General features: G+C 40.0%; 1 protein-coding gene and 1 long non-coding RNA gene across 4 annotated transcripts in view; one reads left to right on the plus strand and one right to left on the minus strand.

Moving 5' to 3' along the window:
• The window catches only part of LOC144991819 (uncharacterized), a 493827-nt gene that overhangs the window by 353465 nt on the left and 112708 nt on the right, over positions 1-27654 (minus strand). The gene's annotated exons all lie outside the window — the stretch shown is intronic.
• midn (midnolin) lies at positions 1933-26664 on the plus strand. 3 transcript variants are annotated; one of them, XM_020702881.3, is made up of 9 exons: positions 1994-2224; positions 3856-3916; positions 4344-4572; positions 5350-5437; positions 5605-5667; positions 14643-15173; positions 15876-15999; positions 16425-16745; positions 23483-26664. In XM_020702881.3, the coding sequence occupies exons 3-9, from the start codon at positions 4352-4354 to the stop codon at positions 23743-23745; spliced, it is 1611 nt and encodes a 536-aa protein (XP_020558540.1). In that variant the 5' UTR covers positions 1994-2224; positions 3856-3916; positions 4344-4351; the 3' UTR covers positions 23746-26664. The 3 variants fall into 3 exon arrangements, with proteins under 3 accessions (XP_020558539.1, XP_020558541.1, XP_020558540.1); XM_020702880.3 differs by lacking the exon at positions 3856-3916 and having other exon boundaries at positions 1933-2224; XM_020702882.3 differs by lacking the exon at positions 3856-3916 and having other exon boundaries at positions 1947-2224; positions 14718-15173.

The raw sequence follows: 27654 nt of genomic DNA on the forward strand, positions 1-27654 counted from the left end.
AAAGGAACAAAGTACTCCAATTTGATTACTTTTGTCAGTAAAGGAGGAAAGTAACTAATTACGGTTCAAATTTTGGTGATTAAATTGTAATTACTGGAGTAAGGAAATCCCCGTTACTTTGTTTTCACAATTTTTAAGGTGTTTCAATGCTGGTGACTATTGTGACTTAATGCTGAAGACAAAAGAAAGAACAAGGAACAGCTAACAACTTGTCGTGGATTTCAGCAAATATATCTTTAAATGTAATGCTCTATGTTAGAACACCACACCAGTATTCACAATTCCTTTCGATCGAACACAGTGAGTGAGTCAATCCATTATAATGAATTCTATTTATCCATAAAACATATTTTTTTATGTGGGACATGTTCTGTCCCAAATTCTCAAGAATCATTGGTTCTTGTCTGTAGGATGAGGTTGTGGAAAAACATGGAGGAAAGTATCAAAATGAATAAAAGTATTACACAAATTAAAAAGAATTTAAACAGAAATGTTTGAAATGCATAAATTACTAAAAGGGAAACCTAATGGGACAACTTAAAGACAATCATGACTTTGTGATGTTGTTTTGGTATCTTGATGCTTTTCTCTTTATTTCTTTTGTGTTTATGTGATAAGTGATTATATGTTTAACACTTTTATTTTTATTAGATTTTCACAAGTCAAAGTACAACAGTCTTTAATTTTTAGCAGTTCCCACATGTCCTATCCTCAGCCACAAAAAGCCCCCCCCCCCAAAAACACACAAACAAACAAACAAACAATTAAAAAACACACATTAATTATTTTGTTTGCTAATTTATACAATTGTCCAAACAAAAGCAAGGAGTGGTCGTTTTACTATAAAATTGCCATATTTATTCAGACTTTTTTGCATGGTCCAAAAAGGGTTTCCAGTCTTAAGGGGTGACTCCAAATAATGCTGTGAGTGGATTTGGGAGGATCACTACATTCCATGGTTTTGCTAGGAAGTCTTGGACAAGTGTTGTCTGTCCCTTGGAAGATCCTTTCCAATTTACTATTTGATATATTAAGCCTATGGACAACCTTAAATTGTATCAAGCCATGTCCTATACCTGGATAAACTTAGATATCTGCTGACACTGAGTTCCAGTTATTTCCAATCCTGATTCCTGTTGCCATTGTTTTTTAATAAAATCTAAAGAGGGCGCTGCTGCTGTGTTAATTAGGCTGTATAACTAAGGAATAACCCCTTTCCTTACAGGATCTAGAGGCAGTTATCTATCCAACTATCTAGAGGTGTTTGAAGAGATGGCGTGTAAAAAAGCTACACACCTGCAGGTATCTGAAGAAGTCGGATGACGGCAACTTGAATTTTTCCTGCAATTATTCAAAGGACATTAAATTTCTCTAGCTAAAAGGTTATTACAGAGGGAATGAATATATGTTTAATATGTAAAAAAGTATGCATTAAAGATAGTAAGACAGGGGTCAGATTTTCCTTCCACCCATTCCTTTTTTGAGGACTTTATAATGTTTACTTACTGCAAAGATATATTGACGTATTGCAAAGAATGAAAGCTTTCAGTGAGTTGTCAAAATGAAAACTAGATGTTTTCAAACAGAGTAGTTTTTGTTTACTGGTAAATGAGTCAGGTATCCAAGGTGTCTGTTTACCTGCGCTGTTGCCAGGTGACATTTTTGTGTCGTCAGAGACCGGCCACATCCCAGAGATTAAGAATTAACTTCATTGACTGTTTTGTTAAGGTGGCAACTTTTTTGTTCTTTGTTTAATCTTCAATCTCCGTGGTTTTTATGAAGGTCTCCATGTAAATTGCATGGTGAATTTGCAATGTATTTGCACCCTATGACCAAACTTTATTTTGGCGTCTGTTTTTCCACCCAGCCTTCCCTGTTGACATGAGCGGGGGAGCAGAGCCACCTTAAAAAACGTGTCGACTCAACAAGAACGCCAGTCTCCGCCCATCTCCGAGAGGAGCCGTTTAAGCGGAGCCTCGCTCGCAGTCCCGGCTCCTCTGTGTTCACTAAGGAAGACGTCGGGCTTCAGGAAGTACTCGGACTCTTTCTTACACATTAAGCATTAAGCAGGACTCCTGCACGCGGACGAGCCTGCCGGTTCAGCTTTTTGACTGGATGCTTTGAGAATTTGGATTAACGAGATTGTCTGTCGCCGCCCGGCCGGGCTGACGGGGACACAAAGCCCTTTCGGCGGAGGAGCTTTACAGTTTTCAGCACACAATAGGTAGGCATGTTGTTTTTATTTTACTTATTTATTTTTTAAATAGTTAACCATAAAATTCGAGCTAGATCTGCTAAGGACAAAAGCATTTTCCCTACGACAGCAGGAACCATGCGGCAGAATTCTCGCATTCATTGTGACCACAGTGTTCGCAGACGACGTCAGAGAAAGGACGAGCGAAGCGAACGTCGTCCACATGATGATCATTAATGACTATCTTTAGGAGAATGCCCTGAACCGCTTCAGAGGGAACAATAAACCGAATGTTTTCCCCCATTCAGAGAAATGGTTTTGTTTGAAACACAAAGCAGCCAGCCTTAATGTGGAAGCTACGCCCGGATCCACGATGTGGCGACAAAGCATTTGTGTAATTGGTGAGAGGCATGCGAAGGGGCCAGCGGGCCGGAAACCGCCACCCCCTGCATCCTGCTCCTCTGTCTCTTTGACGGTGACAATGACTCAACTTGATTCCTTGTCTCGTACAAAATGTAAACTTTATTATTTTTCTCAGTCCTCGAATAGTAAAATGTTTTTTTTTAAATACTTTCTCTCTTCTCTTGAAGATGTTGGGGCCCCTCAGAACTTTTTTTTTTTTTTACAAAGAAACTAGTCCGGTTTACCCTTTTGCATAGTTTGCACTGATAATAGTACAGTGTCAATATTCTTATAGACCAAACCTGATAATTGTACAGAAATGCTCTACCCTTCCAGCTACGCTTTTAAAAAAGACTTTACCTCTGCTGTAGCCAGGTCATAAAATATCACTAGAAATGTGATCAAAACAAGAATACTTTTTGATTTGGTTACCATGACGATGCAGAGCAACTGCTCAATGTAAATAACAGACGATAATAGAAGCCAGTAAATGTAGCAGTATATGTAGCAAAGATTCATGACTTAAAAGAGAATTACTGGTTATAAAAATCAAGGCCTTTTAGAACAGTACAGAATAAGACTTATTGATTTGTTACAACACAAAAGATGACACTAAAGAATAAATAACACAATGAAGTATTCAGCGTCTGAGGCTTTTTTCTAATGTCTGACAGCAGAGTAGATCTGTGGAAGCGCTCCTTCGTTTCAGTCTCTGACTGACGGAACTGCTTACAGCATCCATGATGATGGTGATGATGATGAAGAGGATTGTCCCTGCTGGATTCTAGTTTCTGCTGCATCCTCCTCCTCTCATCCACCACAGTCACAGACTTTAGGGGCCATCCCACAACAGAGCCACATCTCACACCAGTTTGTTTTCCTGTTCTGGTTCCTGTCAGTGCGTCCACCCCCACCCCCACCCCCCAGCAGCTCACTCTGCAGAAGAGGGCCGTCTTTTACGATAATTTCAGTTTTTTTAAACTTATAATTTTATAATGCATTTTCAATAAGAATAACATTTACCCATTTGAAGGAGCTCTTGGGGCCTAAGGGTCTTTCTGTGGTGTTTGAAACCCTATTTTTGTTTATACTGTAGTTATGAATGGTCAACTCAGTATTCCTCCACATGGGTGTGGATCTTATACCTCATTGGCTGACACTAGGAAGAACTCTCATCTGATTGGTCAGTCTTTCTCTGGGATGTGGGCGTATCTTATCAGCAATGAAACTGAGAACTCCCCTCGGTGTTGGTCTTTCAGTGGAGCCTCAGTAGGTGTAGAAAGCTGCAGAGAACCTCTCGCTATTGCCTGCGGACACGAGGTTGGTCTTTCAAAGCTTATGTGACGTCTGATTGGAATTCAAGTTTTCCACATTTGACGTTTTTAAAAAGTGGCTTTCAGATTAAGCGCACCATTTTTGTTTCTAATGGATCTAACAACTCTGTTTGGTGTTAATCAAATGATGTAGTATTTTGGAAGGTTTGCGGTGATGCCAGATGACAGTAAAAAGACTAATTATAGAGGAGAACAAATCTTTTTTCATGTATCTGATGGGCTTGATTTTTATTTTGAGTATGGGGTAATTAAATACAGGACATAAATAAAAGGAAACCGCGTTCTGAGTATTGCCTTGGATTTGCAAATAGAACAAGGGATTGTAGTCAGAGTGACACATTTGTCTCACCAGCCCTACATGCCTCCTTCATTGCAGCCTCTACATGTCTTCTTTTCCTCTCGTCTGACCTCAGGTAATCGGATGGACCAGCATCCCAGCGCTCAGAGCTGCACCAGCCGTGGGGCTTCGTCCTGCGAGAGCATCCTCACAGAGCCCTCCATGAATCTGTACATCCACTCCACCACTGGTACACGCTTCGAGCTCTCTCTGCCCCTGGAGGAGACGGTGGAGGGTTTGAAAAAAAGGCTGTCGCAAAGACTCAAAGTAGCAAAAGACAAACTGGCTGTGCTTCACAAAGAAACGTGAGTAAAATGGGAAACCAAGTTTTATTTAATCTCACAACAACGATAACAAGATAATAATAACAAATATTAATTTAGGAATTTATTTTGAGAATCCAATTGCAGATTTGTGATGCAATAATGCTCTACCCAAAGGTGGAGTTGTCATTCTTTAGGTCCTTTATTAGCCTTTTTTTACAAAGTGTGCATTTTTATTTCTCTCCATTAAAATCGCATTATCTGTTAACATTGTTAAATATCTTCATGTACCTTTTAACTGTGGACCTGCTCCGTGTGTGAGTGCTTTCGCTTGAATGGGGTGAAATTTGGGTCATGTCTGTTTAGCAAGCAGTCAGATGGGTTTTATAGTTTATCATCAAATGCAAGAAAGTCAGCAAACTGATCTGCACCAAAGACCAGACATAATGCATATCTGTATTAAAAAGGTTTACATTTTTCTTAAACCAGAATAAGACAGACATGATGACAAAATCACCAATATTACTTATTCGTTAGATTTTTCTGCCAATATTTGTCATCCATGTCATGGCACTGACAATTTATTTTTTTATCCAGTCTGAATGTGAAATAGTTTATTGTAGCCAAATATCCATTGCATAACTTAACATGATCAAAATAAGACTTTTTTTAAAATCCTCTTTTTTTTCTATTTGCCATACAAAAGTGTAATATTCCACTGCCCTTTTCTAAAGTAATTTAGCAATCTGTCTTCTCTTGTCTGAGGAGAGAAGATATTGTCAGCACAGTCTAACCATGTCCTCATGTCTCATCCTGCAGGCGACTAAGTTCAGGCAAGCTTCAGGACCTAGGCATCTCTGATGGGAGCAAGCTAACACTTGTACCTACAGTTGAAGCAGGATTGATGGTAAGGATCAACCCATTATTGTTTTATTGTTATTACAAGTTCAGTAATTAATAATGACATTCTATCTGTATTTAAACATGAAAAAGAAATTGTTATTGCCTGCTTGTCTGTCCTTAAAGATGCCTGACATTTAATGTTTTGCGCTTTTTTTTACCATTCTTTTGTAGTCTCAAGCATCAAGACCAGAACAATCAGTAATGCAAGCCTTGGAGAGTCTAACAGAAATTCAGGTAAGGATCTGGTTTGTCCTGGGTTAAAGGTTAAGTCTTACTACCTAACTTGATCTATAGAAATTTTGTTCATTGTGTACCAAAGCAGTTGTAGTCTTCATTAAGGCCTTATTAAAGAACATAGACACAGATGAGAGGCTGTTTGAACAAGCGTCTATTTTTATCTAATCTCAGTCTCCTAAACAGGCCAAGCTAGATACTGAGTGTGAGCTGCAAGGGTATTGCAGGCTCTAACAGCCTCCTGAGTCCTACAGCTGTAATGTTATATATGCAGGCCTCGATGTGTCTGTGTATGCACTACATAGCTGCAAAAGAAGGACAAATCTACACAAAAAGGCTGGTTTATTATTGCTGCCGCCACATTTGTTATGTCTTGTTTGCAATCTCTCTGAATCTTTCTGTACATCACGCACTAACAACCATGAACACACATGCACGGGCAAGTTTCCAGGAAGTGTGCTGTAGCTGCATTGGGACTTCAAATACTTTAGCCACTTTGACTAAAAAAACAGAGCACTAGATCATCCGATGACGGGCCTCTTGCACAGTATTAGCTCAGGGTTCTTGGAAGCAGTGCGTACATGCATGGCCTAAAAGAGGCCTGCACCCTTGTCTTACAGTAAATGTCTATAGGCTAGCTGAAACACATAAATAGCTCAATCAGTGAGTCATGACTCATCATAATGATCAGGACATCCTAATGAGAAGGAAGTGTAGAAAGGCTTTATGATGGTCACGGAGAAAAAAATGTGCTTATACAAGAGAGCAATGCAACTGTGCAGCTGTCTAAATGACTCGGCTCAACTTCCTCCTCTGGCATTAAGTTACAATAAGATTTGGAACTCTATAAGCGTTGCAGCTCTGACTGATGTCAAAACAGTACAAGATGGTGAGCCAGAGCACTGATGCAAGAAGTAAAGCCTGTCTGCCTCGTAGAGGTTGCATCTGATGATTTTGTCCAGGGGAGCATGGCCGGTGTGTTTTTGGAGAATCTTTATCAGAGTGTTCGAGTTATTCATAGATTGGCAGTGTGGCTTTGAACGTAGTCCTTTCCCACTGATGATTTTTGTGGTGGAAATCCTGACTCTGTGTGTAAACTCTGCATGTCTTGCAGTGGCAGATGACTGTGTGTTAGTGTGTGTATTTGTCCATCAAAATGTAATATTTGTGTGTGTCGTCTACAGGGTTTGTAGATTATAGGGCTAGCCATGTCCATATTATGATACACCCTTTATTGGTAATCAAGAGGGCATTTCTGAAGTCTTTCATGATTTGGTGATGTTGTTTATTTTGTTTGAGAGTTCAAGATGCAAGTGGATTGATTTATTTTAACGCAGGGGTCTGCAACCTGCGGCTCTGGGAGCCTTTCTACCCTGTGCTGCGGCTCTCTGTGGTTTTTGTAAAATAACTCATGTCCTAAGATTGTCGTGGGTAGTGCGAGCGGGCGTCACAGAGGTAATCTCCTAGGGACACATGAACATCCAAAAAAGAAAAGCCTGTGTTTTTTCCTACACCAAAACCGTCCATTCCTTCGTATCCTTGAAGCTGCAGAGGATGTGAACAGGTAGAGAGGAGGGGGCGGAGCCTATACTTACTGCTTATGATTCCAGAACAGAACGCAACAAACTTAACAGCTGCTTCATCCATAAAATTAATATACTTTATTGGGTTTACTGGATTTAAAATGAAAATGAATAGAAACGAGAACAAAAGATCAAAGGTCATCTTGTTCATAAATAATTACAATTAATAAATATCCTGACAGCATTTGGAATTAATACAAGTATGGCCAAATGAAGTATCGCGATATTTCAGCAAAACAATTTTCTTCTAACACCCCTAGTGTTGCGGCTCCCTGTGCTTTCATTTCTGTGAGAAACTGATCCAAATGGCTCTTTGGCTACGTTCACACTGCAGGCTGAAACGACCCAATTCCGAATTTTTTGCCCCTAAGCGGCCCAATTCCGATCTTTTCATGACAGTCTGAATGACACAGATCCGATCTTTTCAATTGCGACCCAGGCCCCGTGGGTTTGCCGGCCTGATTCCGAATTGTAGCCGATCTTTTCAATTGCGACCGCCGTCTGACCGGCCAGGCGACTTGATTCCGAACTGTACGTCATCGACACGCAACAAACGTCATCATTTTGCGTTGAAGTAGGCGGGAACGAGAACGTAAACATCAACCATGGTGGACGATGCTGCTGAGATCAGTCAGTAGAAGGGAAGAGAGGTCACCGATTGGATTAATATTTGGGCTGATCGCTCTTTTCAGGCCAAACTCCAGGGCTCTGATCGCAACTGGGCGGTTTTTGAAAAAAATTCCAGATAAATGGCAGAGCGTGGTGTTGAACCTTTACCGCGATAACTTTTTTTTCTTTCTCCCCTTTGACCGTGCTCAGAAGCGCGGGGGACCCAGGCAATCCCCCTCCTCCTCCTCCCTGTTCTGATCCTTAGATTCTCCAGAACGGGTTAATAAAGAGTCCATAGCATTTATTCTGGGGGAAACCTTCTTTTATTACCGTCCTCCGTAACACACAACATGAATGCGCGCCCACACTGCCCCCCCCTATTCTCTATCGCGGCACGCGCTTGCACACACGCGGGCGCGCGGCCCCAGCACATACACATTCCTCTTCCACTACAGTGGGTACAGACGATCCCGACTCCAATGCCTTCTTAAAATGAGAAGATTGTAATTGTGCTGCTCCTTTGTGAAAATAAATTTAATATTACAAAAAGAGCTCCGCTTTTGACAACACTGTTGTTGACATCCATTGTTAACGTTGGCTCCGCAAACGAGTGACGTCGTTCACCGTTGAGTATTCTTCTGGCTTCTGCGCATGCGGGTCTCGTTTGGGTCGTGTCACGGTCACACTGGAGATCACAAAAGTTCGGATTTACTTGGAAATGTGAACGGTCTAGCAAACAATTCGGATTTTTTCAAAAAATCCGAATTGAGCATTAAGCCCTGCAGTGTGAACGTAGCCTTTGAGAGGTTCAGGTTGCCGACCCCTGGTCTAATGGGACTGTGTGCAGGAAAGGGCAACGGGTGCCGTAAATACACAGGATTTGACGCAATGTTAATTTCCATCTGTAGTTTCATAGATTTCAGGAAAAATACAGATCTGATGAAGATTACACAAGGTCTTTTCACTCAATGCACTTAGCTCTGTGTGTGACATGATGAATGCTTTGCCCATACACCTAAAAATAAATTCAAGGAAATTTTGTGACTGTTCCTGGTAGTGGGAGCCACAAATGAAGTGGTATACATTCCTGGATCCCTACTAAGCATTTGCCTCTCCAAATAACTTTGGTTATGCAAGATCTAGTTTCAGGATTGCATGTTTTTCCTAGTAGTATATATTCATGGAATATTGGGGTCAGCAGATCACCTCATGCCTTCTCATTTATCAGAATTCTAAAGATGACTTCAGCCAACCTTGATAATGAGGGGAAAAATAACTTGATCTAAGACCCTCTAAAGTTATTGCCTCCTAAACTAAAGGGAACATTTTTCATGACAATTTTACCCTGCAAATATTGTCCCTCTAATCTGTTCCCCTTTTATTCTATAACCTGTTTCTGATTAAAGGGTGCACAATTAAAATCTTCTCTGGTTTTTAATTGAAGTTTTCTCTGTTTAATGGTTGTGGCTGGCTTCCTCAGCGGCCTAAAGACATTGTTTGGTGTCACAGGAGACTTTTTTTCCTTGACAACTTGGCTGAGTGCCTCCTGATGGTCGATTGAAACACAATTGCTGGCTGCTTCTTTTTATGCTGGCTCAAATGTCAAAATTGTAAGGTCCATTTGAAGTCCAATAGAAGATGGTGAAAATGGTGGAAGCAATTCTTGTGCTCATCCAGGGATCAATATTGGCTAATAATCTATTGATTTTATGCAGAGCCCTTAATCTGACGTGGGTATAATAAATAAATAATTCGTTCCCACAAAATAATTAATTTGTGCGAAGGAAAAAATTATTCGTGTCCAAAGTCATTCATAAACACGGATGTGAACAACAGTTGCATTTACAGCAGATACTTTCACATTTCTGTCTGTGTGTGTCTCATAACATTGCATGGAGGATGTTTGGAGATCAGATGTATTTATTTTAAAAAGCTCTACAAAAGCATCGGCAATCACGTCTCCATGTCTGGGTTCATTCAGTCTCTCCCGGTGCGCTCTCCGTCCTCCCGCAAAAGTAACTTTCCGCCGCTATTTCCGTGTCTCTGTGATCCACATTCGTTCAAGAGGGGGAAAATAAAAACAATAATGATCTATTTATTATTGTCTAGATGAAAATAAGAAAAATATCCAAAGATTTAGGATTGCCCAAGCTTGCTGCTTCCCCATACTGCAGCGATTCCCTGGACATAGCTTGCTCGAGCTTTGGCCGTCCGCTACCAGCTCCGGCCCGCCGCGGAGCTCTTTTGCCTGTCACACCGGCATTCGGACAGCTGGCCGGTAGACGGACAGCCAGCTGCGGTATGGGGTATTGTAGTTTAGGGTCGAATAGGAATAAGAATATTCAGGACTTGTCTTTTATTAACACACTCGTTAGCAATCACTTAACGTCCGAAGGCTAGATGCTACGTATCCCATCATGCATCACACATATCCCATAATGCATCTCGACCAATCAATGTGTCCCTGTAACGGTGGTGCATTCATATACAACAGGATAAATGCATATCAAAATAAAAATTTTGGGAACACATTAATTATTCCCTGGGAACACAATTTTATTTTGTGGGAACCGTCTATTTATTTATTTATTTTACCCATGTCGGATCTCGGGCTCCGTAATTGTATTATTTGAATGAAAGGGAATCATTGGACATTTCTTCTAACACACAATGACATTTGCTCATTGATGCACATTGCAGGCTAAATAACAGTGAGGTGGGTACACTGCACCATCACCATCCCCCTCCTATTGCCCTTCCCCCATGCACTCGCCCCTTTGTTCCAGTTTTATTCCATGAGCACCAAACCTGACTAGCTTGCAAACTCGCAATGTATTGCTGTGTTTGATAAGTGATTCTTTTCATTTAAGTATCCTCGTTTTCATGAATCCATTCTTCTGTTTGTTCTACATCTGCACTAATGCATTTTGATTGGAAAAGGAGTAGGCTTCAGGAACATTTAATTGCAGATTGGCTAACTTTAACTAACACAAGCCCTGTCATATGTACCTGTGCTATGTTTGTATGGAAATATGCCCCTCTGCAGCTATAAACTATACTAACCAGACAGATGGGGATACATGATGGCATATTTTGCAAACACAGCTTTACCTCTTTTTGCCAGTCAAATCCTGGAGAAGGTCAGACCCCATCAATATAAGACAACTTTAGTGTATTTTTGTCTTCAAAGGTCTGTACTACTTTAACTAGGTGGGACTTTGTCGTACAAAAAATGTTGTATTTTGGTCTTCAAATACAATATTATTCAAATATATTTTGCTACCCTGAGCAGAGCCACAGAAAATCAATGTACTTTTGAAAGTCTCAACCAAATTGTTAGTAGAGGTAAAGATGATGCAGTGTTAAAGGTCTGTTCAGAAAAATCCCAGGCCCTGAAAATAGAAATGTTATTATGTTTACATCTGTGTAATCCTTTATGTGATATGTAGATTCACAGCTGGAGAATGATGCTGGAATTGGATAAATAGAACCGAGGTGTGTTTTTAGGCAAACAAAGAGATTATTTTTTTCTCTCCCTTAAATGGCTGCATGGTTTCCTTAATTTATTTTTGTCTGAACCTGCACGTTCCAGCAGATTTTTTTGTGTCTTCTATTAAACAGGCTTTAAAGTGTTATTGCTCCTCGTCTGAGTCGTGACGGTCATTGTTTTCCATCCTCTGGCTGCACAGTGCTTTACTGATTCAAATACCAGGCATCGTGACCGTTTGGACTAATGTGTGGGAGAGTGGAAGCCAGAAATATCACGTCTGATCTTCATCAATATCTTGTCTGATTTGCACTGATACTTGTGTTAAGAACATTTTATAAATAAACTAAGAGCAAGGCAGGGAAAAGAAGATGTGCTTTAAAAAACCACGGATTGTTGCACTTAAATTATGCCTTTCTAACAGTATTTCTTCAACACAGTTTCCTAAAGAATATTATCAAACTAGTGTTTAAAGTGAAGTTAAGAGTATTGTATGAAAATTGTACTATGGTACTCTGATCTGTTAATTCATTTAAATGTGAAATTTGGTCATGACTAGCTAATCTTATCATGCTTTGTATCTCTTCAGGCCAGATTACAGACAGTTGTTTTTCTGACATGGTGCTTTTAAAGTGTCCTCTGTTGTCATAGGACTTTTGACACATGATCCACAGCATTTAGTTTGGTTTTTCTATATTTGCCTGTTATAGTAATCTTTAGCTGGTGTGTGTCTGCCTACTGGCTATCAATAATGTTCTAGTGTTATTAACATGATCTGGATTAACAGGCTAACGGGTTAATATGCTGTTTTGGAACTGAACCGTTCACCTCTGTTAGACTAGTTTAGGAGCCGATTGAGAACTAGGAAATGGCTAAAGGAGATGAGTTTGCTTTCTTGTGGCTTGTATCTCTCCACCCACTCCTGCCTTTCAGTCCTTGATTCTCTTTTGTAAAGCACAAATCTGCACAGTTGTTCATGAATGTCAGCGGCTAGCATACTCTACCCCCTCCCCCAGATCCTTTCTTCCTTCTTGTCCTTAACGTCTTTCTCTCTTACGGTACTTTGCTTAGTGTGCAAGGGAAAAATGACTGCGAATAAGTTCCTTGAACCGTAGGAACCCTAATAAATAAAACTGTCAGCCAGAGACTTTGGAGGAAGAAAAAGGTGAAAAGAGCTAGAAGCACACTCGCTGAATATTTCATCACCCACCAACACCACCATCAGTTTTGCACCCTACCCCCACTGCCCATGAATACATTCCCCCTTTACAACCCTTGTTCCTTGTGTCTCTCATGCCCCCATCATTGTCTTCAACATGTCCCCGCTACTCTTTCTTATATTCTCTCCCATTATTGCGTAGCAACCAAAGCTTCATACTGACACTGGTGATGAAGAGACATTTGTTCAAAAACTGACTCTGGAATTTACTAACCATTTTTTCAGTACCAGTACACTTTTCTTTTGTCTTCAAACATGGCCATACAGTTTTTATGGAAAATAACAGTTGTGCATGTCAGCTGGTATAACAGTACCTCTTTTCATACCACTGCTATACTAAATGGTAAATATTGATAACTGGTTTATTAATTTCTGTCATAACCATAGACATATAAACGCAGGACTGAGGAGCTCAAACATCAAATTATAGAATTTTGAACAAAGACGTAAAGTCTATTATGAGAAGAGCACTTTGACTATTCATGATGCCAACTTCAATATCATCCTGATCATCCTGGATTATCGGGCAGGACTACTTTTGCTTAGTTCACCCAATTTGGTTACCCACCTGACAATTAAAACCATTCTGTTTAAATTACACAAAATTAAGCTCTTAATTTAATTGGATATGTAAAAAAAAGATGTTATAAGAAGGAGTCCATCTGGTGGAGAGAAAACGGTTTGTTGATCCTGAATTAAGGTGGTTGTCTATGCCAGTGTTTTTCAACCAGTGTGCCGTGAGAGATGGTCAGGTGTGCCGTGGGAAATTGCCCTCATTATCTAAAAGCAATTACCATCTCCAGGATTTCAGCTCTCTGTTCATCCAAACAGGCCCTGATAAAACACTGAGGAGTTAGGAATATAAAAGATCATAAAATACTTTTTCTTTGCGTTTATTTTATTTTATTAAAGACATTTTGATAAGAATGACCGTACCGCGATTCAGCTGCACCTTCGGCTGTATTTTGGAAACGTCCCGTCCCTTTAACTGTCTCCACCAATCATTCTTGAAGGCTTAATCACATGTCATCAGTCTGACCAATCAGAAATGGTTAAAGTCTTCACTTCCTTGTCCCGATTTAGCTCGTAAAGTCGCTCAGTTCTAAAAAAAATACCAGCTAAAGCTCGTCTTTAGTGGTGTAGCTTTCTACAGAATCCGGTGTCAGACCGTGGAACAAGTGAACAAAACAATGAAGCTCCGAAAACCGATCTCCGGCTGTTTTATGCACCACATCTCCCATGATGCATTGGGTTGTGAGAGTGACAGCGCACAAGGAGATCTGTTGTTAAACGTCTTGAAACCAACGAACACACATCAAACTGTTTTTAAATCTTCTAACTTATCTTTTATTGCATCTTTTAGAAGAAAAAAAACAGCTGCAGTTTCCAGCTTTTTCTGCAACAATTATCTCAAAAATGCATGTGAGATTGTGGAGGGGCTGTAGATCAATACAGACTATGAGTTTCTCCTTTTTTTTTTTTAATTTTTGGATGCTGGTGTGCCGCGGGATTTTTTTTAAGGTTGAAGTGTGCCGTGGCTCAGACAAGGTTGAAAAACACTGGTCTATGCTGTTCAAAACGATGAGGATAATACAACAACCACCCAGCAGTGGTCATTGGTGGAATTTCACCATATGGTACTTTCTGGTTGGCTTCAAATCTTGAAATTAGAAGTGGGTTCGCTCTCTTAATACAACAAATGTGAGACTCTTTACCCTCTTCACATGATCAAACCATTACATTGACTCTCTTGACTGGGATACTCAGAACAAGCAGATGTGTTTAGATTGGAGCTGGAGGTGCAAGCTGAGCCTTCAACACCAGAAACTCTGTCCCCCAAAGTTCAAGTTTAAGCAGGACAGTTTTTCTTTCTATGCAAAATGACCCTTCTGAGTGCAAACAGAAGGGCTGTCAGGGCTTTCATTTATATTTAGATGTTATTCCATCATTTTGTGCACATATCTAAGCAGTATTTATTTTTATGGAGGGCTCTTTATTTTCAGTCTTTTAAAACTGCTTGCATGCCTAAATTGGAAACAAGTTGTGTTACTTAAAGCTTTTCTCTTTTTGTGTGCAGGTTAGTGACTTTCTGTCTGGCCGCTCTCCCCTAACCCTGGCACTGCGTGTAGGTGATCACATGATGTTTGTCCAGCTTCAGTTGGCAGCACAACAGTCTGGTGCTTCTCAGCTCCATAACAGGCATCTCATTACTCGAGGAGGAACAGAGGCCACCATGGGACAGCCTACAGGACAGCTTCGTGCGCCCCACATTCACCCGCCATCCCGCCCTCATCATCCACACAATAACCCCAGCCCACTCTCATCTCCGCCTCATTGTGTCCCCTCCTCCCCGTCTCATAGAGGCCCTCCTTCCTCTCGTCTGCCTTCCACACACCAGCAGCCGGTGCCTCCCATGTACCACCAGTCGCCCTCCTTAGCTCACTGTAGTAGCCCTATTTCTCCCCCCCACCCTTCTTGCTCATCCCACATCCCAGGAACTTTTTTACGTTCTTCAGCTCACTGTCATCACCATCACAGTCATCATAACCAACATCACCATCATTACCACCAGCTTGCCTCATCTCCACCAAGCCAGGATGTTGGCCAGGTCAGTACCGTAGCTCTGGTTCTCTGCCCTCAGGTTAGAGAACCAAAACATTCCCATAATCTGATTATTTGTGCATGTTACACATGTTTGTGTGGAGGTACACGTTTTACATTTTCTGCACTTTTCCACTAGCTCTCATTAGTGCTTTTGCTTTGATTAGTTGTATTAGCTGTATTCAGACTTCATCAAGGACAAAATGAAGGTTGAGAAAGACACCAAAAAAAACTGACCCATGGTTGCAGATCATCTTTTAACCACAGCCAGACCTGTATTTGAGCCAGCCGACTTCCTTCAAAAGCGATGTTCAAGTGAAACTACAAGTATTTCAGCTGTTTTGACAGCGGTGGTCACACCAAATTTAGTTTAGATTCCTCTTTTTATTATTCACTGCATGTTGTTGGTTAATGAAAAAAGTCACTTCTATTAAAACAAGTCATTTTTTAAAATTATTTTTTGTTTTTTTGATGATTGTCCAAAATGTTTGAATAGTATATACATTATGCACACAAACATTACCTGTGTGTATGCATGTGTATGTGGCTGTGTTTGCAAATGTGCTTGTTCTTACAGTTTTTTTTTTTTAGATCCAATGATTATCTTGCAATTTCACCTCTTTAGAATAGTTTTTTATGTTCATTTGTTCTCTTCAACTAGTTGTTTTTGTCCAATGGTTTAATTTTCTTCTCAAAATGTGTCTTCCAGGCAAACTGCAGCACAAAAGGCTCTAACCCAGCAACTTGTATCTCTCAACACTCCCGTAAACCTGGTGCCATCATCGAGAGCTTTGTTAACCATGCTCCTGGGGTCTTTTCGGGGACGTTTTCAGGTGAGGAGGACATTATGGATACAATAAAATTTAATATTTCTGTGTGTACAAAACACTATCAGTTAGTCATTTGAATACCTATTTCATTAAAATCTAAAGGATTCATGCTTAACCTTCAACATTTAAGACTATTTTGTTGGTGTGTGTATTATATATACATGTTATTATATGTACTATATTATCAACTGCCCCCTTAGTCTGAAATACAAAAAGGTTTATACAAATATACACCCTGTTTGTCTGAAGATCCATAAACCGCTATTGTAACAGTAAAATCGGTCCAACACAAGAAGCCTTCAGCTCTGATCTGTGTGGTCAGCTGTTGGACTGGACAAGCTAAAAAAGAAAGGAATAAATACAGAAAAGAACCCCGTTTACTCCTAGGTTTTCTAAAAAACTAAATTGTCTATCATTTGATTTCTCAGGCACTTTGCATCCAAATTGCCAGGACAGCAATGGGCGTCCAAGACGAGACATTGGGACCATTTTGCAGATCCTAAATGACCTCTTAAGTGCCACACGGCACTACCAGGGCATGCCCCCCTCCTTCACTCAGCTACGTTACCAGACCCAGTTTGGTCCATCCACCTCCCCATCCCCCTCGCCTCCGCCATCACCTCCAGTCGCTGGTGCTACAGGCCTCTCTGATAAAGTTACCTCCATACCTGCTGGTAGTCCTAGCAGTCCTCCTTTGACTCTTCATCCACTGGTGCAGTGCCAGAGCCAGATCCACATGTGTAAGCCAGGTAAGGGGCAGTTTCTTCCACATACTCCTTTTATGCAAGTAACTAGCCTTTGTGTAATTTGTGAAACATGAATGAATGAAGCAATAAAGCAAGCTTTATTAGTCATATGCATTATCAACACAGGTCAACAATGCAATGAAATGTTTGTGATGGGAAGAGTCGACTTATTCGTCAAAAAAGGGTTGGGAGGTACCCATACACAATAGTAGTACCTTGTTAGGAAAAATAGAAAAAAATAAATGATAATAAAATATGTCTTTGTGTTTACTAACACGAGAAGACAACATTTTACCAAGCAATTTTTTTTACTTTGCAATCTATTTTCATCATCCATTTTTTTATATCAGTTTCTAAGTAGCTGGTTGTTGTCTTTAAAATACTGACAAAGCAAGAGTATAAAAGTCATAAAGAAGATATGGTCATGCACTGCATCTACAACTAATCACGTTTCTTGGTTGTGGAGTCCATAAGTGAATGGATTTTTTTTTTCAGCACTTGGTAACAAGTTTCTCCAGATTTGTTTGATGAAGCTTCATCTGCAAGTCATGAAGTTGGTCTTGTCTTTGCACCTTAAGGAGGTGGATTTACTGCTACAAGCCTGGGCTTGGCTATGTTTAATTTCGAAAAGACTGGCTGATTTAAGCTGCGTCCTAAATGGAACAGCTGCTGAGGACACACCTGTAAATACCTCTGGCAGCAGACTGATCCAGGTCATATGCTGCAGGTGACTTTTTATTTTCTACAGTGTGTTTGTATGGCCTTGGTTAAGGCTTTTGCAGAGAAGAGTTCAAGGAAGGATACTGTGCTGGATTGTTGTTCTGGTGTCAAAGTTAGGCAGGAGACTAAGGAAAAGATGTAGGTGAAGAGAGAACTTCTTTCCTGTTTGACCTGTGTTCTCTTTGATATTATACACTTTGTGTTTCTAAGAAATATTTGGTTGTTGCTTCTTCATCTGTATGTAATGGTTCATTTCTATTGCAGGTTCTCTGTACTTTGCTACATTTTCAGTTGTTTTTTTCTTTTGGTGACCTTTCTTTGTGATCCCCATAGCTCTTGTGCAAATGGCATTTGTGTTGTGAGGGAAGCCTACTCTCCTTAAGCAGTCTAATAATAGACTGACTGTCAGTAATCTAGTCGGTAGATTCCTGCGGTCAGCTCTGTCTGGTCCAACTGCCCAGGTCTCCAGTAGTGATAATGAATAGCTACACAGACTAATGCACAACATAAATGTGGTGGAGCTCCAAGCACATTCTGAGCACTTTTTTTCAAACCAAAGGCCAGGATCTTCTGCAGTTCAGCCAAAATTACCTCAAAGTGTGCCATCCTGCTGAGCAGATTATCATTAAGTGAAATAAACCACAAAACACCTAAGTAGAAATCTATCTAGCTGTTGATTTTTGTTGTATCGATATGCAATACATCAACATTTCGATAGGTAATTTTCTCTTTTGGCTTGTTAGCACAGGGACCAGGACACCTGGGGACTTAACTGAAAAGGCCCCTACGCGCAAAGCAGTTATGTAGACAAATGTCGGTACACCAAAGAGAAAGTCTTTGAAAAAAGATAAGCTTAAAGCTGTGCTTGTTTTCAATTTGGTGTAGTCTAATGGAGGGGACACTGTCAGTTTTGTTTTGTTTTTTATTGCAGAATTGGAGACAAGAGACCCACTCTGATGAAAATGTCATTTTTTTTTGTGTGTTTTTAGCATGTTCTTGTAGCATTTTTCTCATTATAGAGGACATTTAGAAAGAAAATTAAGATTAAAATTGCATTTCTGAGTCAAGCTACTGTAAATCAGGAGCAGATGAAAAAATGCTGTTTGAGAAAGCTTGACGTAGAAGCTACAATGGCAAACCGCCTGCTTCCTGCTCTGCTCCATTCTGATCATCCATCTCCGGACAAATGGATCCATGAACGTCTTTGTTTTCCTTGTCTGACCTGGAATCTGGATCTAAACTGTTATGGCTGAGATAGCTATGATGTTGCTCACCCTTAATGTTAGCTTGTGGTTATAATTGGACGTAAGCCAGCAGAAGAGCGTGTAAACAAGGGGAAATTGGGATATGAGTACTGCCCACAACAAATTTTAATGAACTGCAGCTCTGCAGAAACTATGTCCTAGAAAACGACACAGGTTTTTGGATTTAGTCTAAAAACAGCATTGTCATAATTATAAGACCACTGGGAACGCTTCGACAATGGATAAAAAGATGATTAAAATGGGATTTCAAGGGCAACAGCCTAATTTATTTAACATCACAGAACCTGACTCGCACAGACTCACAATGTATGTGTGCACTAATTTGTACCTTCTTCTTGAGTTATTAGTCATGATAAAGCAGATATGCCCTAAGACATTTTGCAATAAAGTGAAGATTCATATCAAACGTATGACAACTGTGTCCCCCTTGGTTTTTAAAGCAATTCCAAACAAGTGTTTTCAACCTCGCAGTATGCAAACAGCTGTTTTCTCCTCCGCTGACATCTCTTATCTGCTTCCTAACCGGCAACCCAAAGCTGCATATGAATGTTTGGAAAGTAATTTGTCATTCACATGGTCCATCTATGGATACATTAGAGCAAGATATAGAACGACAACATGTTCACCTATGCACTCTGGATGCTGATATTTTAACAAGCATGCACCGCATGGCTTCATGAATTTAAATGTGGTCATTTTGGGATTTGAAAACTCACAATATGTGACATTAGTGATCAATATTGCGATGCCGATATAACTTGCGAAAAATGAACAAATAGCAGAAACAACAATGACATTTCCATTTCACTGCAAAAGTTTAATTAAAACTAGAAAACTAACTGCATTTCCAGAAGAAAATGCAGGGTTGAATGCTGTATTGCTGAATGAAAGCAGAAACTCTCGTCCATGTATAAAAGAGAAAAATATTTTTCATCAGCTAGCTAGCTGAATTACACAGCATTTTATTGTCATTTAACCATTAGCACATGTGGTGTAACAAAATGATAGTCACTTCTCGTAACAGCCACCTAACTCATGGTGTGGGAATCAACACTTCCCATGAGCCTTAGCAGTCGTGGGCGGGGCTAAGGCCCAGGTCCCGACTGTTGTTCACAAGATGGCTGGAGCACATGTTTGAACTGCAGCTTCCAGCTACGAGGATGAAAATAAAAAATACATCAAAACTAACTTAGATTTGCTCCCACTGTTTTTTCTAACATACATTGAGTGTTTGTGTGTGTGCTTTAAGCTGCTCTGATCATTTTAACGTTTGAATGGTGTCTCTAGCTAAAATTGTGTGGAAGCTGTTATGGTTGGAAGTAGCAAAGGTTTTCATGATTGAAAAAAAGCTGAATTTGTGGATGAAATGGCTCAACTGTCCTGGAAAATCCTGGAAAATCCCTAAAATTTAAAGGATAAAAAGTCAAAACTTATGAGTAACCCCAACTCAAAGAAAATTCTTCCATGTAACGAAATCTAATTGAATTAGTCAAACTGAATTTTATCAAGAAAGGCAAGGTAAAAAACCATGCAGAAAAAGTCTGATGCCAGAATCAAACTCAGAACTTCAGTATTATAAACCTGCTTACTTAGCCACTGAGCTATCACTTTTGTGATGACAGACTGCAGCAGGTATAAATTAATCAGGCTTGTCGTGTATCATCTTATTGGGAGAGGCCGAGTTGAAACGATTTCATGCCACAGTTAGTTTTTTACGTAGAAAAATCAAACAAAAGTTTTCACTTTTGAAAAGTCGAAAGATTTGAAGGACCAAAAGTGGTGGAAAAACATTCGTGGAGGTAAAAAAAATTGTAGAAGGAGTTAAACAAGGCCCGAAATTGTTGAAAAAATGGCTGAATTAATGAGAATTTGAAGATTTGAAGGAAAAGAATGAACTGAACTGTTTCATACAATGGTTAAAGTAAGTAAAAACCTGTAAAAGGAGCTAAGCACAAGGATTATCTATGTATTTTAATGGAGCAAAACATCCTGGAAAATCCTGGAATATCTTAAAAAGTTCAATGATTTGAATGACCAAAAGTAATAAATAAGTTGAAAGAGCTCAACATTTTAAAAGTAAAATGGTAAAAAAAAATTTAAGGGTCCGAACCGGGTGTCGAACCCGGAACCTCATGTACCATAACTTCCCAATGCATTTTAATAGGGCAAAAATTCCCGGAAAAACTGGAATATCTTAAAAAGTACAAGGATTAGAAGTACCAAAAGTCATAGCATCAATAAGATGAAGGAGCTGAACATTTTAAAAGTTGAATGGTTAAAATAGGTTCAAAATTGTAGAAGGAGTTAAGTGCCGAAAAACGGCGGAAGATAGCATAAGAGAAAAACAAAGGGTTGAATGCTTTACAGCATTCAACCAATAAGTCAAAAAACCCTAAACTTATTCTCCATATGACCCTCATCTAATTAAGAGGCTACATCTAACATAAAGCGGCTGGCTGGGTAGCTCGGTTGGTAAGGTGAGAGGCTACCATGCAGGAGTCCAGGGTTCAATTCCTGGAGGGGAATGAGCAATGGTACTCGGGGCAATTACCATATCAATGGCATTAACATCACTCTATTCTTATCATCCATTTTTTTACATCAGTTTCTAAATAGCTGGTTGTTGTCTTTAAAATACTGACAAAGCAAGAGTATAAAAGTCATTACAAAGAACATATAGTCATGCACTGCATCTACAACTAATCACGTTTCTTGGTTTTGGAGTCCATAAGTGAATGGATTTTTTTTCAGCACTTGGTAACAAGTTTCTCCAGATTTGTTTGATGAAGCTTCATCTGCAAGTCATGAAGTTGGTCTTGTCTTTGCACCTTAAGGAGGTGGATTTACTGCTACAAGCCTGGGCTTGGCTATGTTTAATTTAGAAAAGATTGTCAAAAAACAATATCAAGTCAAATGTTAATGCCATTGATATGGCATTAACATTTGACTTGATATTGTTTTTTGACAGTCTCACTCAGTGAGGGTCCTTAGGCAAGACCCTTAATGCTACCGCCTCCCGAGCGCGGCTCGTCTGCATCTTACCGCTCCCCCAGGGGATGGGTCAAATGCGGAGATCAAATTTCGCACACCTAAGTGTGTGACAGAAAGGTACTTACTTACTTAAAAGCTCCATCTGATTGGTCAACAACTTGAAGGGCTCCATCTAATTGGTCAAATGCACGATAAATTTGCGATTAATTGTGCAGGCCTACTGTGTTTCATGGCAGAAATCCTCAAACAGTTTTATAGACAAGTCACCAGAAATTCACAACATTCTTGAAGCTAACATTTAGGAGCTAATGCATTTATATTAAGAATAAAAGAAGAAGAACAGCTTGCTCTCTCAGATTGAAAGTACCATTTGCTTTCATTTTCAACTGAAAGCCATTGCCTTGGTCCTGAGATGGACAACTGCATGAGAGCAAAGGTTTAATCAATAGATCTTTTTAAGTTACCATTGATCCGCCTTAAAAGCTATTGCAGATGTCGGTGCTGTTTCTGCATGTGCATGTGCTTGCTCATTTGTGTGGAAGCAGTAGTGCACACACATGCATTGACTGTTATTGTCTGATCACCCTCTGCAAATGAAAGCACACTCAAGTGCCTTGATGTTTATTCTGATTGCATGAGAGGTAGAGATAGTGCAGTGCTACAGTTTATTGACATACTAGCGTAAAAATACAATTCCCTGATGGAGCTGGCTAAGAGAGTGTGGTTGCTAGCTGCCCTTTCAAACCTCCAGATATATGTGTAAATAGAATTAGGCTTGACATGCTTGGTGTTTCTCATCATTTATAGTCTAGTGCATGGGGTCTCCCACAAGACCCGACCATACTGTAAAGCAGTGGTCCCCAACCTTTTTAACGCTGCGGATGGGATGACATCATACAAAATGTTCTCGGACAGCTCTTTAAGATGTGGCGGAGGATTATTGCAGCAAGGCTTCCCTGAAGGATGAACAGAAACGTGACAAGACAGCTCTGAGCTTTTAAATTGACAAGCATGTCTTTGTACATCGCACAGGTGTCATCATCCTCTCCCCTTCCCACACTCATGGTGCAAGAAAGAAGTACTGTCTATTAAATGAAGCTCTTTTTTTTTGGAAGTGGAAGGCTCCTCTTCTGTCTCCTGGCTGGGCCTTTTCCCCTTGGCTAAGAAACTTTCCAAAGATGTTTCTTTTTTACTCATTTTGCCAGCTCCTGGGTTTTATTTTAGCGGTAACCTATCACGTCACCCAGAAGAGCGCCTTGTTCTGCGTCAAGAGTGACATAGACGGATGGAACAGAGAATTGGGCAATTTTTCAAAATAAAACATCTTCCAGATTCCAAAGTAAATAAAACAGAAGTAATGTAAGTCATTTATTCTTTCCATGCGGCCCGGTACCAAATGACCCACGGACCGGTCCGCGGCCCGGGGGTCAGGGACCGCTGCTGTAAAGCACAGCATCAGCTGCAAATGCATTTGTGTTCACAACATGTCACTTTAACATGAAATGGTTAAATATTTTTGCCCTTATCAAAGGGATTGGGTGGTGTCGGCTCTGATGTGCGTTTCTATCTTTGTGACCCTAATGTTGATTGTCACTAGACTCCAATGTCCCACAGTATGCATATAGGAGTTAGTACTGAGATCATGTTTGCAGGCCGTCCTTGCTTGGATGCGTACATCAATCCTTTCAAATCTGTCATTTCTTGTAACTGTATAGCAGCTCTAAAAGATGTTGCTGACCGTCTCTGCTCTCTTCTTCCATACAGGTGATCGTTTACGTCAGACCGAGAACAGAGCAACTCGCTGTAAGGTGGAACGTCTGCAGCTTTTGATGCAACAGAAGCGCCTGCGCAGAAAGGCTAGGCGAGACCAACGCGCTCCATATCAGTGGCTGCCCAACCGCAGGTCTGCAAGGAGCAGCAGCAACAGCAGCATGTCCAGTGAGGGATCCCTGGACCTGGACTTTGATGATTCTGTGTGGAAGCACGATGTAAAAGCAGACTTGAACCCTGAGTATGTCATGGCCTGAGCTGTGGGCACCCTTAAGATGGAAAGATGTGTAAACCATGTCCTGGGATTCATTTGGAGTGGGGATGGAGAGACTGAGTATTTGCAGGAGGTAAATAAGCAAATAGGAAAGGAAAGGCTGTCACGTGACCCCTCATCAGCCATTTTGGGGGAAAAAAGCTTCTTAAGACTTCAATCCTTCCCCTATACATAGCTGACGTTGTCGAAAGCAAAATACTTTGACATGAGACTTGGACTTGGTCAGCCAGTGAATGGACTCTGCAGTGTAGAAGACTTGAAATTTGATGGCAGTCACCGTACCTGTAGTTGAGCAGGAAAACATTCTGTGGGGTGGTGGTGGTATTTTTAGTAGGGGTTTCTTTTGTTTGCCTTGTTTTGTTTTCAACTGCTCTTTGAGCAGAAATGAATGGATCCCCATTGGACGTGTGAAGAGCTGAGGATCACCACAGACTTTGAAGCAAGCCACAGGGCCATCTCAACAGAGAGCAGTAATGGGGAGGTTAAACCTTTGCTTTTCCACTTTTAAAACAAATGTTTCTATTTTATAAGTAAAACACAATATGTAGCATTGTTCACAGAGCATTCAGGTTTTCCTACAACAATTCAAAGTTGTTGATTAGTTGCATATTTCTTTGATATTCAACAGCTGGTCAGAATTTACAAAAGAAAGTGAGGCCTTGGGGGGGGGGGGGGGGGGGGGGGTAAAGAAGATGCTTATGGATCATTACTCACAATAGGAAACGATTAATGAATAAATAAAATGAAATATTAACAGCAAGTGCTTTAAAAAGATTTTAAGATGTATTTTAAAAAACATCTTTTTTTTTCTTCTAAAAACAGGAGCCCTTTGTGGCTCTGGTCAAGTTGGTGTCTACCAAGAATTATGTTGCTTCATTTAATCATCTGTGGATTATCTTGTTTCAATGCAGCAAAATAATACTCCCAAGATGTTCGTCATCCAGCCAGCGCGACAAACCTTTGTAAAATTGATGTTTTTTTACATAAATATGACAACTAGCAAACATCTTTGTGAAAGTGTGTATGTTTGAGTACAAAGTATATTTCTTTTAAATGAGTTTTTTGTTTCTCAAACCGGGAAGCTAAACTACAGTAAATGAAAAGGTGACTCTTTAATGCAGTTCCAGGACAAAACAGTAAAGTCAAGTTTTTAAAGTGTACTTTCACCAGGAGTCATACTGACCATCTTTTAGTTGTTATGACCTTTTTCCTGCATCATTATTTAGTGCCTCCACCAGAACATCTATTGGCTTATCAGGTTTGACCTTCCACAATGTTGCTGCTATACTTAGGGGTCCTAAAGCAGGAAAAAGACTTCCGTGTGCATGCAGACATGTAAATGACACTGACCTATTGAATTTTGTGCTTCGGAAAAAAAAAAAACATTTAAACTTGCATGAATTTGTATGGATTTGTGAAGAAAATAAAGTGCTGCTTTTGTTAGCTAGGGTTTTTTTTGGTAACTTTTTAGTGTCAATTCAACAATGTCCCACTAAATTATTACCACTGAAAGAGAAAACGGATAAAGTGTGGGCCCATGTTGTTGCTCAGCACTAAACATTCCTGTTGTGTGACAACACTTGCAAAGAGCAAATGACGTTTAACTCCCCAGTGGCTCCCAAAGATCCAGACAGCTGAGGAAATGTTCATCCCGCCCCCCTCCTTCCAGCCTGAACCCAAACACTGACAGGGACATGTCCTTTCTGGGACCCACAGAGCTGTTTATGAAAGTCACCCAAGAAAATACCTGCTGTGACTCTGAATCCGTCTGACTGACCACCCAACCAACCGCAATGCGATTGCACTCCTAGTGTTTGCAGTGAGAGATTATTTTTTTGGTGAACCTTGTCTTTTATTCTGAATTTGTTTGTTTTTTTCAAGTGGCCTTATGTTTCACAAAAAACATTGCAGCCAATGGAATGGGACTTTGTCTTTTCTGACATTTTTGTGTCAGTCAGACGTACCACGCTGTCACTGAGGACACTGGGCATTTGATGTGACTTTTCCTGGTGGACTCTGTATAATGTCAAGGTGTCTGTATGTGAAAATGTTGCCCTCATCGTGTCAGATTGACCTTTCTTGTTGGTATACTTGACTATAACTATGAGAGTCAAAGAGAGAATCACTTCTTAAAAGTAGTAGTTATACCTCAAATGTAGTTTATTTGTTCCCCATTTCATCATTGTGTTTCCATGCTTGTTGGTGATGCTAACATCTTTGATTTCCAGCCAACAAGCTAGTAAAAGTAAAAAAATAATGTAAAGGGAGGCGATTTTAGGTAGGCACTGCTCAGATGGAAAGAAAACAGCCCTAAGTTGGGCTCTTAAAGATTCTGAGGACTTTTGAAAACACGAACTTCCCCCTTCCTTGGTTACAATGGTGTGAAAGGACAATTCAATGCCCGTCTCTCCCATATTCTTGTGTGTGTCAACTTTACTGTGTGCCTCTTTTAATGGGTGAAACTCAAAATCAGAAACGGAACAGAACAAAAGCCTTACAGAAAAGATAAAAGGTGTACGTTGATGGAGTTCTGATCACATTATTGAAGTTTCTGGTTTATTTCTTGTAGCCAACAATTATAGATACTTTTTTTTAAATTAAATTACAATGTACCTACTCTTGACCAGTGTAGCACATGTGTGATTGTATGAATTTATGAAACCCAAATGGTAACTGTGAATTATTTTGTTTTGGTCAGAGAGGAAACTGGGCATGCAGCAGCAGCAGCTGATGCTCAGGTAAAATGTTTTTTTCTTTTTGTGGACTATAATGGAAGCTACAAGTTTCCCAAAAGTAAGAAAAAAAGTCAAAAAAAGATTTTTTTCTCAAGCAATACATTTCTGTGTGACCTGTGATATATTTTTTTCTTTTTTAGGTAATGAATAAAATCAAAATGAAGACATGTGTTGGCCTGTGGGTGAATTAATAGACACACTGCTGTCAGTTTGACATTGTTTGAATAAAGGAAGAAACAAATGTAGCTCCTCTTTGTTTAGGGGCTTGTGAAAGAAGACTGAATTTATTAATCAGATGATAACGTATAACAGTTTCTTATGCTTCTTTTTGTTTTTTCATAAACTGAACTTCTTAACCACATCATCCGATCCACTATTGCTGCACACGTGTCCTGCTTCCAATGCTTTGCTAAAAGTGCTCTTCTTTTTTCCAAGCAGAAGTTACATGAGTTTGGCAACAAACTTAGCAGATATTTAACAAAGACCCAAACTGATCCGCAAATAATTACTTCAATTATTGATGCTACTGGCAATGAATATTTCAATTTTGACTATTTATCCCTTGTGCTGTCCTATGGGGTCCAGATGACCCCACCCTTCCATTGACGTGTTCTCCCTACCATGACAAAGGTGGATAAAGGTGGAAAGATTTCATGTAATCCATGGACACCAGTGAAGATCACAAATCATTGAAGAAAAAAGGTTCAGAGCACTGTCTTGTGGGTCTAGATGACCCAACTACCAATGTTAAAGTACCTAGGATAGCACAAGGGTTACGCAGTTTGACTCCTTTCGTTCTCCATGCCAGGGCACTGGGCGAATTTGTTGCTGCCTGGCACTTAAAGAAAAGAAGACACTAGACAGTGCCGGAATCGCAGCATGACATGTTAATCTTTTTCCGTTTTTTCATTCAAAATACATCAGAACCATTTTATTCTAAAACTATTTTGGTCTGATCAAATGTACTGTTAAGCCGCCATTAAGCCACCAAGATTGCAGAATTGGTGACTGCCAAATATTATTCACCACACTGTAAATATGAAATGACAGGATTTGCTTGAATGACAGTTTGCAAAAGGCTTTAGATTTGTTGTTCTGTTTACTCATTAGGACCCATTCCAATGAAAATTGTATTTTTGGTGTTTTTAACTTGTTCT

The sequence above is a fragment of the Oryzias latipes genome, chromosome 4 (genome assembly GCF_053564925.1).
Source record: "Oryzias latipes strain Hd-rR chromosome 4, Olatipes_Hd-rR_3.1".
In the NCBI taxonomy this organism is placed as follows: domain Eukaryota; kingdom Metazoa; phylum Chordata; class Actinopteri; order Beloniformes; family Adrianichthyidae; genus Oryzias; species Oryzias latipes.